At 30.6% G+C, this 14,535-nt stretch overlaps 2 protein-coding genes across 2 annotated transcripts; both read right to left on the bottom strand.

The window, feature by feature from the left end:
• Nucleotides 1-1,554: 1,554 nt before the first annotated feature.
• Nucleotides 1,555-3,097, bottom strand: LOC104713719 (transcription factor bHLH19-like). Its single transcript, XM_010430907.2, has 3 exons — nt 2,532-3,097; nt 2,010-2,390; nt 1,555-1,899 (listed from the first exon to the last, which is right to left on the bottom strand). Exons 1-3 carry the CDS (start codon nt 2,874-2,876, stop codon nt 1,831-1,833), a joined length of 795 nt encoding a protein of 264 aa, XP_010429209.2. The 5' UTR covers nt 2,877-3,097; the 3' UTR covers nt 1,555-1,830.
• Nucleotides 3,098-10,174: 7,077 nt separating this feature from the next.
• Nucleotides 10,175-12,320, bottom strand: LOC104713718 (transcription factor bHLH18-like). The gene is made up of 5 exons (XM_010430906.2): nt 12,277-12,320; nt 12,061-12,132; nt 11,404-11,904; nt 10,746-11,123; nt 10,175-10,567 (listed from the first exon to the last, which is right to left on the bottom strand). Exons 2-5 carry the CDS (start codon nt 12,109-12,111, stop codon nt 10,493-10,495), a joined length of 1,005 nt encoding a protein of 334 aa, XP_010429208.1. The 5' UTR covers nt 12,112-12,132; nt 12,277-12,320; the 3' UTR covers nt 10,175-10,492.
• Nucleotides 12,321-14,535: the final 2,215 nt, after the last annotated feature.

Here is a 14,535-nt window from a genome sequence, read left to right as displayed (position 1 = left end):
AAGAAATGGAAATATCATCTTTTAGCTTTTCCATTTTAAGCTTCAATCCACCTTCCATCAATTCATCATATATTTAACATATATATAGAGGATGGGCTAAGGGTTATAGTTGACAAGTGTAACATAATCATGCTAGCCTCACCTATTTAAGAAGTCTATCTTGAGCCAATACGCATTGGCATTGCTATATAGTACAAACGTGATCCATGTGATCACGGTTTTCTCGAAATTATATTAAAGAAGAAAGATGAATGTGCCATATAGAAGATGTGTGTGTGTGTCATTCTGATCTTAAATCAAGCTACAGTTGACCTTTGAGACCATGAATACATGTATATGAGATCCGAAACCAAGGAATAATAAAATCGTGATATGCTTAATCTATTATAAATCGACGCTATTTTATTTTATTTAAAATTTCGTAATTATTTTGGTTTGTATCCCAGATTTGGGGGGAGTATAACCTTTTCCAAGAATTGGTTTTTAGATCAAAAGTATTATCGTATGGCAATTACTATTTTCAATTTTGTCACGTTCCTCCCATTCATGGTTTATTAATTATTATGCATGTGACTCCTTTTACTATACTAGTATATGATTACTAAATAATTACTGATGATAATGTTTTCATCTAGAGATAATCAATCCAAAAATACAACATTTAAATAGTACTTTACTCGTTACTATTAAATAAAAATATATAAAAATATAACTTTATTTTTAATTAAACAGAATATTGTGATACTTGGATTTGTAATATGTCATAAATTAATTAATGTAACACATATTCATATATATCATAATTAGTTTGGCCATTCATTTGTAAGTTTCAAATAAAAATGATATTTTTTTAAAAAAATAGTGTTGCTGAATTGTCTGATAAGTAGCATTACAGTATTTTTTTTCTTTCTTCTTGTCAATACATATCTATCTTTGGATTCTCCCACTTATTATATTCTTCTGTAGTTTCTGCTCATTTACCAATCACACTTTACATTTACACGTTTCTTCATCGTTTGTTTTTGAACTTTTTATCAAGTCAAAGTATGTTTTTAGTTTTTTTTTTTCTCTTTTTGAAATAAAAAGAGAGATAATTTGGTTGCAAAACGACCATATGAAGATGTAGGATAGTGTAGAAATTATCTTTTTTTTTTCCTTCTATCTCATAATAAGAAGTTAGAGTAGCAATCAAATAGGTAATTCATATCATCAAAATGCAATATTTTTTTTTTGTAACTTATTTTATAAGATCTTAATAGTTAATTACCTATTTGATTGCTACGCTAACTTCTTCTTCTTCTTCTTCTTTTTTTATGAATGTGAAGTCCATTAAGGAGTGAAGAAGAATTGTAATTACAAATATGCTTTAACCAGCCTAAAATAAAAAAGATAAGGCCTAGAAGGTGAACAAAAATTTCAAGACGAGAGAAGAGTGCCATGCACATTTTTTATTTTTATTTTTGTATTTTTAGGTTTACACATTTATTTTTATAACCTTTCGACACTTAACTTTCAGCGTACTATATGGCCCATTTATTTTTGTTAAACTTGAACTATTTATACACCTGTTTTAATTTAATTAGCTTGAATCAACAAACTCAAACAACGTTTCGACCACATATATAACATATACGATATACATTATTAATCCCAAAAAATAGACATTAAATCAATTTAGTTTCAACCACTAAAGACGTGAACCTCGCCTAGAAAATTCATCAAACACGTGGTAGTACACGTGTGAAAAACCACTAGAAGAAAACGACATCAAATTCACGAAAACATTGGCATCGTTTGTACAGTCAGTAACTAAAAGCTTCAAAGAAGATCCTAAACCAGGGCGAGTCTCAGGTTCTGTACAAGATCCTTAAGTACACTCACCGAAAAATCTTTATCCATCTGCCAAATCAAAATAAGAAGATCAGTTTAACTAAAAACATCAATGTTATATTGCAAATTTATCCAGTTTTAGTATTACCATATAGATAGTTATTAAAAAATGATTTTACCTGTGCAAGGACAGTGATGTCGAGAGTGGAGTCTCCAAATGGTAAGACGATACTATTTTCAATGCGCAGTTGAAGATTTTCGATTGTGTTTAGTATGTTAATCATGCGCCCTTTGCTTTTCTCGCAATGGATCCGGATGAGAACGTCGTTTTGGGATACTTTCGCTTCGATTTCTGGCAAGGCTTGATCGAATTGGTTTTGATATGAAGGAGAAGATGATAGGTTAGGCTCATCATCGTCGTATAGTACTTTAGATTTCTTCACAAGAATAATAGATTCCATATCTCTTGTTGCTTCTTTCTCTTCCTTGAGCTTTCTTAATTGTTCTTGAAGTTGTTTCATTCGTGAGATCGCGTCATCAAGAACCGTTACCTTGTCTGCCTAAAAACACAACAAGATAGTTCCGTATTCTCAAAACCAATTGATAATGATGAAACTAAATTATTTTTACTATGCATCATTCTTCACTATGAAGTATACCTAGTAAACATATAACAAAACAAAAAAGATTGACATATGTACCTTCTTAAGACCGGGAAGAAGAGCTGAGAGAGCAATGAACTTTTCAGAAAGCTTCTCACGGCGCTTTCTCTCGGCTAGAACATGTTCTTTAGCAAGAACTGGAGATCTTGTGCCATGAGAACATGTTTTTCTCTTGGTACCACGTCCAACCAATTGGTCCATAATGATCTCTTCCACAGCTGGGGAAGAAGAAACATTACTAGAGAAATCGAAAGAAATCACTCGTGGGTTGTTGTTGTTGATCTTCATCATAGGCTTCACCGCAGACTTCGGCTTCTGTCCGAGGAACTCAAGATGCATTTGATGATCAAAATGTGAAGAACGATGAGCTTGCTTTGAATCCATATCCGCTTCGTTAGCTAAAAGATTGTTTTCTTCATAAATGTTGAAGTCGAAATCAATGTCTTCGAGTGAGAAATCGGCTAATCTGAAAGTCTACTTCCATATCCGAAGATTTAAGTAATAAACGATAAAGAAATAACAAAAATATTATCCTGATTAATAGAGACAAGATTAAAAGACAAATCGAGGAAATGTATTTGTTTCGGGAAAAGTGGGTTATGAATAGAAAGTTTTTTCAGGTGTTCTCTTTATATATTGACAACGAGACGCGGCTTAGTTTTTGATTTTCTTTTTTCTCCACCCCTATAATTACGTTGACCAGATTTTTTATATGCATAAAAACGTGACGTTTATATGAATTAAAGTATAATAACTCTTATCGAAATCAGAAGTCTTCTTATTATTTTTCTATGATGATCGTACCATTTTGTTGGCTTCTAGAGAGGTTTGAGATTCCAATGTTTTTGCCTCGTCAACAGATATAGAAAAAGGCATTTAAAAAAAACTCTATATTCATTCGAACTTAAGTTAGATCTTATCTTCATAAATATGAACACATGCATAACACACGTACAGTCCATGATGTGGTTATTTTTTTATTGTATGATGCTCCTGACAATGCGTAATTAAATCTACAAGTTAATTTAAGAGGGGTGTCCTATGAACCGAATCAAATGAATCAAGTCTAATCGAACATCAAATAAATGTTACAAAATAGTATGGATCTGATGTATAGTACGAATACACGTTGGAGTAAAAGAAATTGTTATTATGGATCGGAGTCCACTTATTTTTTCACACTAACACCACGTACTGTCCATGATGTAATTTGTTTTTCTTGTAATTATGCATTTTCAGGTGTCATAAGCTTCTTTTAAATCGTAACAATGGAGAATTCTCTTATTTTTCTTTCACTTAGATTTCACGTCAAACTAATGTTAAAACAAATAATTCAGCACGTACGGTAAAATATGTATCCAATAGCTATTAAAATTATATGTAAACAATGTATTTCAAAATTGAATCACTTGAATCAGTCAGTTAAAGTTGTTAGACAAAATAAATAAATGGTATAATTTTTTTTTTTTTTGTTGCTTCTTTTTTTTTTACGTTTTTGGATCGAAAAGACTCCATCAATAGTCAAATCTTTACTACTTACTACATGGAGTAAAGTGATTTAGTATCCGGTGAAAAATGTAGTTTTATTAATTTGTGTTATAAATGCTAAAATGACACTTTTATGAAATAAAAGTTTTAAAGCAGAAGTATATGATAAACTTATAACTTTTTTTAGGATGTGTACATTTAACTAAAATAATCTATTTATTGAAACAGAGATATTACTCTCTATATTTACAAAAAAAATATCATATATTTTGACATGTTACAGATAAATTAATTAAAATATCTCAATTTCTACTTTATATATATCCTTTGTAATTCACTAGAAAAAAAATTGTTAACAAACTAAAATAACAAGAATAAAAAAAAATTTAGTCTTGAAAATTGTATCTAAAAAACAATGATTTTTTAAACTGAAAATAATACTCTTTGTTGAAAAAATAAGTAATTTTCTTCAATTTAAAGACTAGGTTCTTAACTCTGTTAAATGGGGTTGCTTTTCTCCGACGGTTTCATCAATCAACCAATAAAATGCTTGCTTTTCGTATTATCTTTTAGAAAGAATGAAAAAAAGCTTTTCTACGTACCAAAAGTCCTAATCACATTTATTGTGTAAAATCAACGACTAACAACAATACGTGTTATGGGCAGAAAAAAGAAGAAGAAAAAAAAGTAAGAGAAGAGAGACAAAGAGACTAAGCACGTGCTTTTCGTGTTGAGACATGGAGACCTTATTCCCCCACTCGGAAACATCAAGGACCAAGAAAAAGTCCCTATAGCCTCATCCGGTCATCCCCCTCTGGTCCCATCTAACCTCATTAATTAGTTTTTAATTCTTAACTTAATTGTTGTTTATAAATAAATTATCCATTCTACTCCCTCTGTTTCACAAAGAGTGTCATTTTGACACATTTCACATAAATTAAGAAAAGTTTGAATTATACTTATTTGCCCCTATTTATTAAGTGATTAATGATCAAAATTCAATGAAAATAGCTTTGGGTTTAGGGGTAAAAAAGAAAATTTAGCATTAAAACACTCATTGGAAATGTAAAATGACATTCTTTATGAAACAAAAAATTTTCTCCAGAATGACACTCTTTGTGAAACAGAGGGAGTATAACATATACTGCGTACTATAAACAATGATGTATAAGTAAAATGGTTGAATATCATTATAGCTAGAAATGAATAAAATACTATTTAAAAGTATAAATGATAAAAAAAAAAATGCTATTGAAACTATATCCTTCAACAATAGAAGATATTACTGAGATTATAGATGATAATCTTTTATTTTGTATATATAACTTAAATTGTTGTATTATAGGTTCTAGTATGTGGTTTAACTTTTCTTTGGAATATCCAATTTTCTAAACTATGCATGGAATAATTATGTGGCATATTGCCATTTATGGACTGTTAACTACTACACTTGTTTTCTTCTTTTGTCAAAGAACTTGTTCTCTTTACATTGTAAAAATTGAGAAACAGCAGTCTAGTCTAATTTTATTTGGTCCAACAATCAAACCTAAATTCACACTTACATAATAGTATAATCATTTCCTTGATTGAAAAAAAAAAGCAATTTAGTCAAATAATAAAAGGTTAGCAAAAAATTACCTTGAAGTTTGCCAAAAAAAAAAAAACACCGATTAAGATAAAAGTGAAGTAACACCATTTGTTTTCAAGTCTCATTCTTCTTTTTTTTTTGTCATCTGATCTGATGTTATTGATACTTCTTAAAAGTTTACATTGAGAAATACATAAGCCGGCGGAAAATAGAGATATCCCCGGAGTCTAAAGTCCAAAAGAGGGAGTCTAAGCCGACGGACAAAAGATAAGTCCCCGGAAACAACTAACAACTAGAAAAAAAGTTACAAACCAAAATCGAAAGAGAACGAATCCAACAGCTAAGAACAGAGGCAAACTAACAATAATAGCTAAAGCAAATGCTATGTCTAAACCACCAAATCAGCCTAATCTTCTGAAATTTCTGCGAATGAGTTGTATCAATGCTGCCTTGGCCAAAACATCAAACAACAACTGCCTCCTCCTATCACAATGAGAAATGATCTTTCCAACCCAGATTTCATAACCTGACAAGTAAAGCTCAATTCAGAACCTTAATACACTTCAAGTCTCATTCTTCTAAAGCTGGAATAATAACGAGAACTTTTTTCACTTTAATTTACAAGTGGAAAAATATTTCAACCCTTTTTATCGAATTTTTACATTACTTTTACTCGAATTTCTTCTGTCCCCTTGATTAGTCCTCTTTCCGCCAAATGTAAAACCAGTCAGACCCTACATCTTTGAGGATATATGGTAAGTAAACCCATTTGAGTACTGTAGCTAAAATTAGCTAGAGGTATAAAACTAGTTTCACATTGGTTGACCTAGCAATTTTTTTTTTTGCCTTTTCCTTTTTGTTAAAGTGACATAGCGATATTGACGAATTGTTATCCGCATTTTGGATAATTGTCATAATTTTAGCTCCATTAAATAACAATTCTACATAAATCCAATACCTAATACTTTGCATATGTAGGCTCAGAGATGAACCTCATACCTAAAGATATCAAATTTATTTATTCTAAAACAAAACTTGATCCGATGTGCTTTCACATGGTATAACCAGTTTAAATTGAAATGATTAAAACTCGGGGCACCTTTCAAATTTAAAAAGAAAACAAGAAAACATGACAAAAATATATGGTTCAAACTCTAAAATCAGTCCTCACATTTTTATCTTATAAATTTTATCCTATAGACGTTATAAATTTTTAATCTATCTCAACCAAATTACTTTTGAGATCCTGAACGAAACTATATATGATCATTTCAGTTGCCATAATTGGTTTTGCCAGTTATTTCAAATCAGTTGTTTTTCTCAACTGATTTTGAAAATGCATGAACATATCTGGACTCAATTATTTTGTAATTATATAATTCAATGGTGGATATGGAACCGAGGGATATGTTGCAGAAGAAGTTATGATGCCATGTGGATGTCGACATCGATACAATATTTTAAAACAATTTGTGTTTGTTAATTGTCGCACACTGTTTTGTGACTAGAACTGTTTAATTTTAAAACTCAATATGGTCCCAATAAAGACCCGAGACTTATAAATGACCCTAACTCCCTAACAAACTGGTTGTATTTAGTCTTAACTGCGGTAAGAAAAGGCCGAACCAGGTTTATATGGTGTTGCATGCACAAACACTCCGGCCCAAAAATGTAGAATAAACCTGCAATGGTTTTGGACCATGGCCACTTAAAAAACAAATCGTTTCATGAATGGACTTATATGAACATGATAACCTAGTACGACATAACATATTATGATACATGGTTTGACCAGTTAATTTGATCATGATTTAATGTTAATTAGTTTACGTATACGCTCGTTAAATTTGGTTTTAACAAAAAGTTACATTAATAAAAATTTGGGTTACATCTTCCTTTTGTTCTCACTCTTATTTAACACTTTTCATTCCTCCTATACACCGGAATTTAACATATCACTATGCACAAACTTCGTCTTATTAAGGGTACCCCAGCAATTTGTCAAAACCACAATGCTCTCCATGTTCTACTCTAAATTCTTGAAACCTTAATCATTAGCTCCGTTAAATTTACGATTGATTCTAACATTGCAAACTTTATAAATTGGTCTATCTAGGGAGATGTCAAATTTATTTTCAATAAACTTTTTTTTTTGTTTAATGTTGAACCACTAGAATGCTTAAATATATTGTACGATCGCAGCAAATCCATGCTTTTTCTGCTTGGCCTTATGGCCGGTTCTACCCACAAACATTAATATGCAAAGTTCCTCGTATAAATATTATATACATTTTACAAACTCGATGGCCGGTGTATGTAAAAACGTATTATAAAAAGTTCAATTTCACCAGGGATTACCACTTAAACCGCATTATAATAAACGGTCTTTGAAAAGTCGTCCCAACGTTGGAATTTATTTTGCATCATTCGTCTAATAATTAATTCTCTATTTGTTATTTGGAAGCTTCTAAACTGTGGAATAATATGTGGCATATGCCATTATATATATGTTAATGTGTGGACATGTCTATCAGCTTGATGCATTTGACAATCAAAGATTTGATACGTACCTCTTGAAATGAAGTCATAACAAGTATCTTTTAAAAGGGTCAAGAGGTATATAAAAATGGAGATTTTGTAAGAAAATTTTGGATACGAAATCTAGATAATATAAATTAAGTTTTTTTATGATATAAAGTTAGACAAATTGATGTTTATCGATGGTTACATACCTTACGGTTGGTGGTGCGGTGTGGAAGGGATATGCCGCCGAAATTATCATAAATCAGGCTGACCTATATCTTTACTCTCACACTCTCTTTTCATTATTTGTTACGTATTTAGTTATCATTGATACACTATTTTCTACCATTGTATTATTGTCGTCCTAATCAAAACTCTGATAAGGGGGCCTTCCAATTTTGTCTTCTTCCCTCGAAATAATTCCCATAGGTGGGGGAATTGGGAACTAACCATTTATATATTATTAAAATTTTAACATTTTAGGTATGAAAATTGTTAATGAATTCAATATACTTTTAGTTTTTATATTGATTTTTATAGGAGGAGACAAGAAACCAGAATTTTTAAAAGACATACGTACTTATTATATTTTATAACTCGTCAAATATTTTCCGTCAAACCCCAAACTCAAGTTATATAATTTTTTCATAACAATTGTAAATTGTAGTACAATCATTACTTCTTATCTAGGTAATACTATTATCACCATATTCTTCTTTGTCTCTTCTTCTTCTTGACATGGCTTGAACTCATGAGGTGAAAGTACGCGGCATTTGAATAATTACCAAAAAAAGAGAAATTTTTGTGATATGATCAAGTAACCCTTCCTCTTCCCAATATTCAGGACAATTATATGGTCCAGAAAGAGAACCTTAAAGGTGACCTTAGTTAAAGCATTTTGGTTGGACTTTTGGACCCGACGAAGACAAACCAAAAACAATTTTGATTTTCTCATTTATTTGACCTCCTTGAAATGGTTTCCAATAAAATAGGAAAATCCCACGTTTTCAATTCAATTTAATAACCCAAAAATATACTGTATGCAATTGTCTTTACTCGCTTGTTTTTAAGGAATTTCCCACTTAGCGATTTACTTTTGCAGCTTTGCTTATCACTTTTTTCCTTAAGATGTGAATTAGATTATGTGGAGTTGAAAAGTGAAAATACGTATAAAGTTGAGGTCTAGTGGATTTAAATGAGGTTTTTTATGGTTCTAGACTTAGTTTTTTCTTGGATCCAATTGCTATGATTTCAACTTTCAAGAAAGCTAGATATATTTATTAATATGTACATTCTGACAATGGGTGAATTTCTGATATTTAAAACTAATATGAGAAATTGCATTAAAAATTGTTTAGAAAAGGTAATTAGTATTGTAAAAAACTAAATTGAGTGTAATTGCTTTTTCGCTTTTTACTTTTACTTTTTTTTTTGTGTGTGTCAAACCGCGCTTTTTACTTTTACTAATTGCGCATTTTATCACATAGACACCACAAATCATTGCACAGTATGCAAAATGGTCATGAAATGACCCGAATATTTCTAATGAAAACGACTGACTGCAAGTACGTGCATGCTCTATTAATATCGTATACGATATATCAAACTCTACTGTTAGATTTTAATAAAAATAAGGGTACTGTACGGTTGTAACCACACTTTTTCTCAACTTTACGGTATGTTTCTAATAATACTTTCAAAGACAACTATATTGAAGAAATATAGGTAACAATATAAAATGTGCGTCAAACTCAAAAATGTCTCTTTTACACATAACTCTTAAAACGTACGTGTCTTATCGATATGACGTATATTTTTTTTTTTATCAAACATGACCATTATTTATATTTGATATATTATGTTCTCATTCTAACTAATAATATATATCAAATATGAATATGAATTATTGTTTGTAGCTTGTAGGCCATGCACGTAGCCTTAATTATATATAGATGGGTAATTTGGGTGGGTTTGAAAAGCAAACGTCACCGTAAATTACTAAACCATTTTACAGCAAAATGTCGTAATGACTACATGTGTTTAATTGACAGAAAAAAAAAAACAAAAAAACTGATCAAATCTATTAAGAAACATACCGTACGTTTATTAAACTAACGAAATGCTTTACATCGCAGGGAATATATAATCCAACAACTGCGAAAAAAAATTCGCCCCGAATGAAACCGGAGAGGAAGAGGTACTAAACATTGATGGTATGCATCTTAAAGCACACACTTAAATAACACACGAACAAGGATCTTTTAATGACTTAAAGAAACTCTCTATACATCAAACTTACCAACTAAAAAACCATTTTCATGGAAAAACCGATTTTAGGATTCTTAGGTGACGGTCGGAGAAATTGATGATTAATGTGAACATGTGTGTAACTTGAAATCAATTACGTGAGATTTGATAAGCCACAACTCAAGTTCTTCACAACATCCTCGATTTTCATATCGAAATTGCTATTCTTCTGCAAGATAATAAACATTACATAATTAGATACTTCGAGTAATCAAAACATCTAAGTCGAAAGTCATAGTAATTCGAAAACATGCTTCCGGTCTTCTACCATAATAAAGTCATCAGCTCGTATTAAGATACTATGAAACTTAAAAGCCCTACTCTAGTTTGTATGAGAATATATTTACCTGAGCAATTATAGAGATGTCAAAAGTGGGTCCAAAGGGTAAGACATTGCTGTTGGTGATAAGCAAACCAAGCTTCTCAATCTCCCCCATAATCTTGATCAGATTACTCTTTTGCTTCTCGCATAGAATCTTAATAAGAACGTCTCTTCCCGAAACCCTAACTTCTATCTCTGGAAGATTCGAGCTCGAGCAACCACGATTTCCATCTGAGGAAGATGATGATGATTGATGATTTTCATCTAAAACCAGCTGAGACTTCTTTACAAGAACCATTGATTCCATTGTTCTTTCCTGCTTTTGTTCCTCATACTCTTTCAGCTTCTCTTGGAGGTACTTAATATGCTTTATTGCATCTCCCAACACAGAAGCCTTGTCCATCTATAAACACATACATGCACATGTCAATATATAGCATGTAACCATTATATAGACGATTTTTAGAATATTTTTAGTTTCACAAAGTCAGTACGGATCAAATAATTTAGTCTCATAACCGAGAGATCCCAAGTCAAAACTCAAATAAACTTTTCATGAAATTTGGTTTCTTGCCTCGCACAATAAGATGATTTAAGAAAGACTATTATCATTTGATAAACTAATTTGAGCCTCGTTATAAAACTAGAAGAAGCAAAGGATATTTCTTTATATATATATGTACCTTCTTTAGGCCAGGAACTAGGGCGGAAAGAGCTACAAATCTTTGAGTAAGCTTCTCTCTCCGTTTCCTCTCTGCGAGGATGTGATCTTGAGCATTTGATGGGCTACGAGTCAAGGTTTGAGCTCTTTTTGTCCCTCTTATTATCAGCTTGGATTTCCTTTGGTCTTGTAATTCAATTTCTTCTTCCTTGGGGCTAAATATTAAGTTTGGGGAGTTGTGATTCATAACCTTCAAACCAGTCTTTTCGAAAGAAAGAATCCTGGAAGAGGGCTGATGCTTTGAAGGAGGAGTATTAATGGAAGAAGGAAAAGGATGTATCTTTGGTGATATGTGAGTGGTCTTGAGGATCTTTGAAGGTATCTCTTCGACCAAATCATTATTACAAGAAGAATCAAAGTTAAAACAGTTGGTGGTATCATCAAGAGATGAGAAAGACTGTGGAACATCTCCAGCGAGTGAATTCATGTGGTATTGGTGGATGATACTATACTCTTCTATATCCTATAGGAAAAAAGCAAATAATAAATATTTCATAAAATTTGCCAAGAAAAAATTGATAGGGAAAATAACATATATGCGTACAAAAAAAAAATATAAGAGGAAGTAAAGACTAAAAGACACATATAAAATTGTATGTACGTGTGTATAGAAATATACCAATTCGGAGGTCCATCTGGTAGAGAATACGTTCTTCGTCGTTGTGGCCATGATTGCTTCTTAATCAAAAATCTGAACATTGGTAATCATATAAAGAAACTATTAACCAAGAAGATGAAACTATGGAAACCATAGTATTTCTTGAATTCCAAAACTTTAAAACAAAAACCAAGAAATTGAAGAAATTAACTTGAGCAGTCAAACGTTGAAGCTTACCTTCTAGAGAGAAAGAGAAAGAGAGAGAGAGTTTGGGGTTTGGACTTGGGTAATGGCTAAACAAGTCATTTTATATATACATACAATTATACACTCTGGAGTTTATGTGTACGTGTGAAAGGCAACCAAATTTAATTAGATATTGTTTGGTGATATTAATTATTAATTATATACTAATATTAAAAATAGATTGATACTGATAATACTGATCTCAAAGATCTTGATGCCAAATGTGTATCTATTACTAAATTGTATGGTATTATTAAGATCAAAATACAAGATATATATTGAATAAATTCGGCTAATTTTAGATTTAAGAAATATTAAAACATTCATGATTAACACAAAAGGGGCTAATGTGAACTGAGAAAAAATTGTCAATGTTGCAATGACGCATAACGATTTGAGAATTGTACTTTAAATAAAATTTATTTAATACTCAATCAGTAAATTATTTACATTTATGTCATCCAAACTAATACGATGCATAAAGATATTAATGGTACCGATATAATACATAAACTAGATTAAGACCCGTGCTAGAGCACGGGTTGAAATTCATTTTATTTATATTGTAATTTTTATATAAAATAAAATTTATGTGATTGGTTTTTAAAAAAAATTGGCTAAAACATTATGCAATAAAATCACATGCTAAATATGAAGGCTTGAAAAAAGATACCTATTTTGTAAGTTTTATATTGTTAATGTTTCTAGATAAGTACCCGTGTTATAACACTGGTTAAATTTTATTTTGTAATCTATCTTGTAACCCACTATTTAACTTGTAACCAATCAATCTATCAATTTCGTAATCTATCTTTGGTTAAACGTTGTGGTCTATCGATAAAATCTGTAGAAAATAAATTTGTAATAATGTGCTTAAAAATCTTTGAAAACAACGTGATATAGGACTAAATTCTTCCGAAAATACAGTTTGGAATATCCATGAATTTATTTGTTACCATTAATATATCAATTATCAATTTGGAATATCCCTAATATTTAGGTGTAACCAATTAATATTAATATATGGATTAATCTATGACCTATCTATAACCTATTTGTAACCATTTGTAACCATTTATTAAAAATATAAAGTCTACAAAAACTATGTTGTGTACTTCCCTTTTATTAAAAAGGGGATACGTCTAAACTTAACTTCCCAAGTACACAACTTGGGTAAATATATTTCAAGAGGTAACCAATTTTTATCAAACAAGAGACCAAATTTCTTTTTATAATATTAATTCCTTAATTTAAAATTTTGATCAATCAACTAGTTTATAATTAATCCATCTCCCATTATGATACGATAATATTCTCTTTTTAAGTAGAATATTATTAATATGTGTGTAGGGTTGAGAAAAGATTACGAAATCTTCAAGATGACTTAATAATAGCATCTTCTTAGTCTTCCAAATATATTGCCAACAAGAATGTATCAAACAATTAAATTCTTGATTTATTTTGAAAGAACTATCGCTAACTAGTAAATCATTATCAGAAATAAACAAAGAATTTGCACTCATCCACAATATATATGGTGGGTTCAATTATTGTTTCATATACATAGAAAATATATATTTCCGTTCATTACATTTTTCTATGTTGTTCAACGTTAAGTATGGAACCAACTTAAGATCTTCCGTTGATTTTATTCTATTTTATATAGTATTGGACTATAAATTAGTTATGACATTGTTACAGCATTTGCAATGAGTTTTAACTTTTACTCTTTGCTTTGCAGAAAAAGAAGGAAAAAGGGATAGTCTTTGCGAAATGTAAACAGTCACCTAGATAGAGACACATCTGACTCATTTTGAGGGTCTAGAGTCTTGTGCAACCGCGGTATTCTAGGTTAAGAAAACAAACACATAAGTGTTGAAGTATTCAACCTTTCAAAATAAAAAAGCACGTGGGTTAATGTAATAAATAATATTTTGATAAAAATGACAGGGAAGAGGACAGTTAATCTTTCTTCTATATATTACCTTGCCCCATGATAGAAGCATCTTGAAATCATTCATTATATATATATAATATATGCACATGATTAGGGTGAACATTCCATTTTTCAAGATCAAACTTTCTATTATGAAAATACTGTAGTTTGATAGATCCGTATCTCCCGTGTAACGTGAGAAGAAAAAATGATTGTAATTTGTAATTCTCATATAATTTTTATTGAAGGTAACATGTACGTTGTGTTACTCTTTTATTAATGGCTATTGGTGCATGATTAATATTCAATTTCTT

This window comes from Camelina sativa, chromosome 9, assembly GCF_030686135.1.
Source record: "Camelina sativa cultivar CO46 ecotype springtype chromosome 9, ASM3068613v1".
In the NCBI taxonomy this organism is placed as follows: Eukaryota; Viridiplantae; Streptophyta; class Magnoliopsida; order Brassicales; family Brassicaceae; genus Camelina; species Camelina sativa.
The sequence above is the reverse complement of the archived record's forward strand: the minus strand, read 5'-3'. Positions and strand labels throughout refer to the sequence as shown.

Coding starts and splice junctions, on each gene's coding strand:
- LOC104713719 (XM_010430907.2), bottom strand. CDS start 2,876: ATGGATTCAAAGCAAGCTCATCGTTCTTCACATTTTGATCATCAAATG. Junction 2,391..2,531: donor TTCTTCCCGGTCTTAAGAAG/GTACATATGTCA, acceptor TTGTGTTTTTAG/GCAGACAAGGTAACGGTTCT. Junction 1,900..2,009: donor ACATCACTGTCCTTGCACAG/GTAAAATCATTT, acceptor TTGATTTGGCAG/ATGGATAAAGATTTTTCGGT.
- LOC104713718 (XM_010430906.2), bottom strand. CDS start 12,111: ATGGCCACAACGACGAAGAACGTATTCTCTACCAGATGGACCTCCGAA. Junction 11,124..11,403: donor TAGTTCCTGGCCTAAAGAAG/GTACATATATAT, acceptor ATGTGTTTATAG/ATGGACAAGGCTTCTGTGTT. Junction 10,568..10,745: donor ACATCTCTATAATTGCTCAG/GTAAATATATTC, acceptor ATTATCTTGCAG/AAGAATAGCAATTTCGATAT.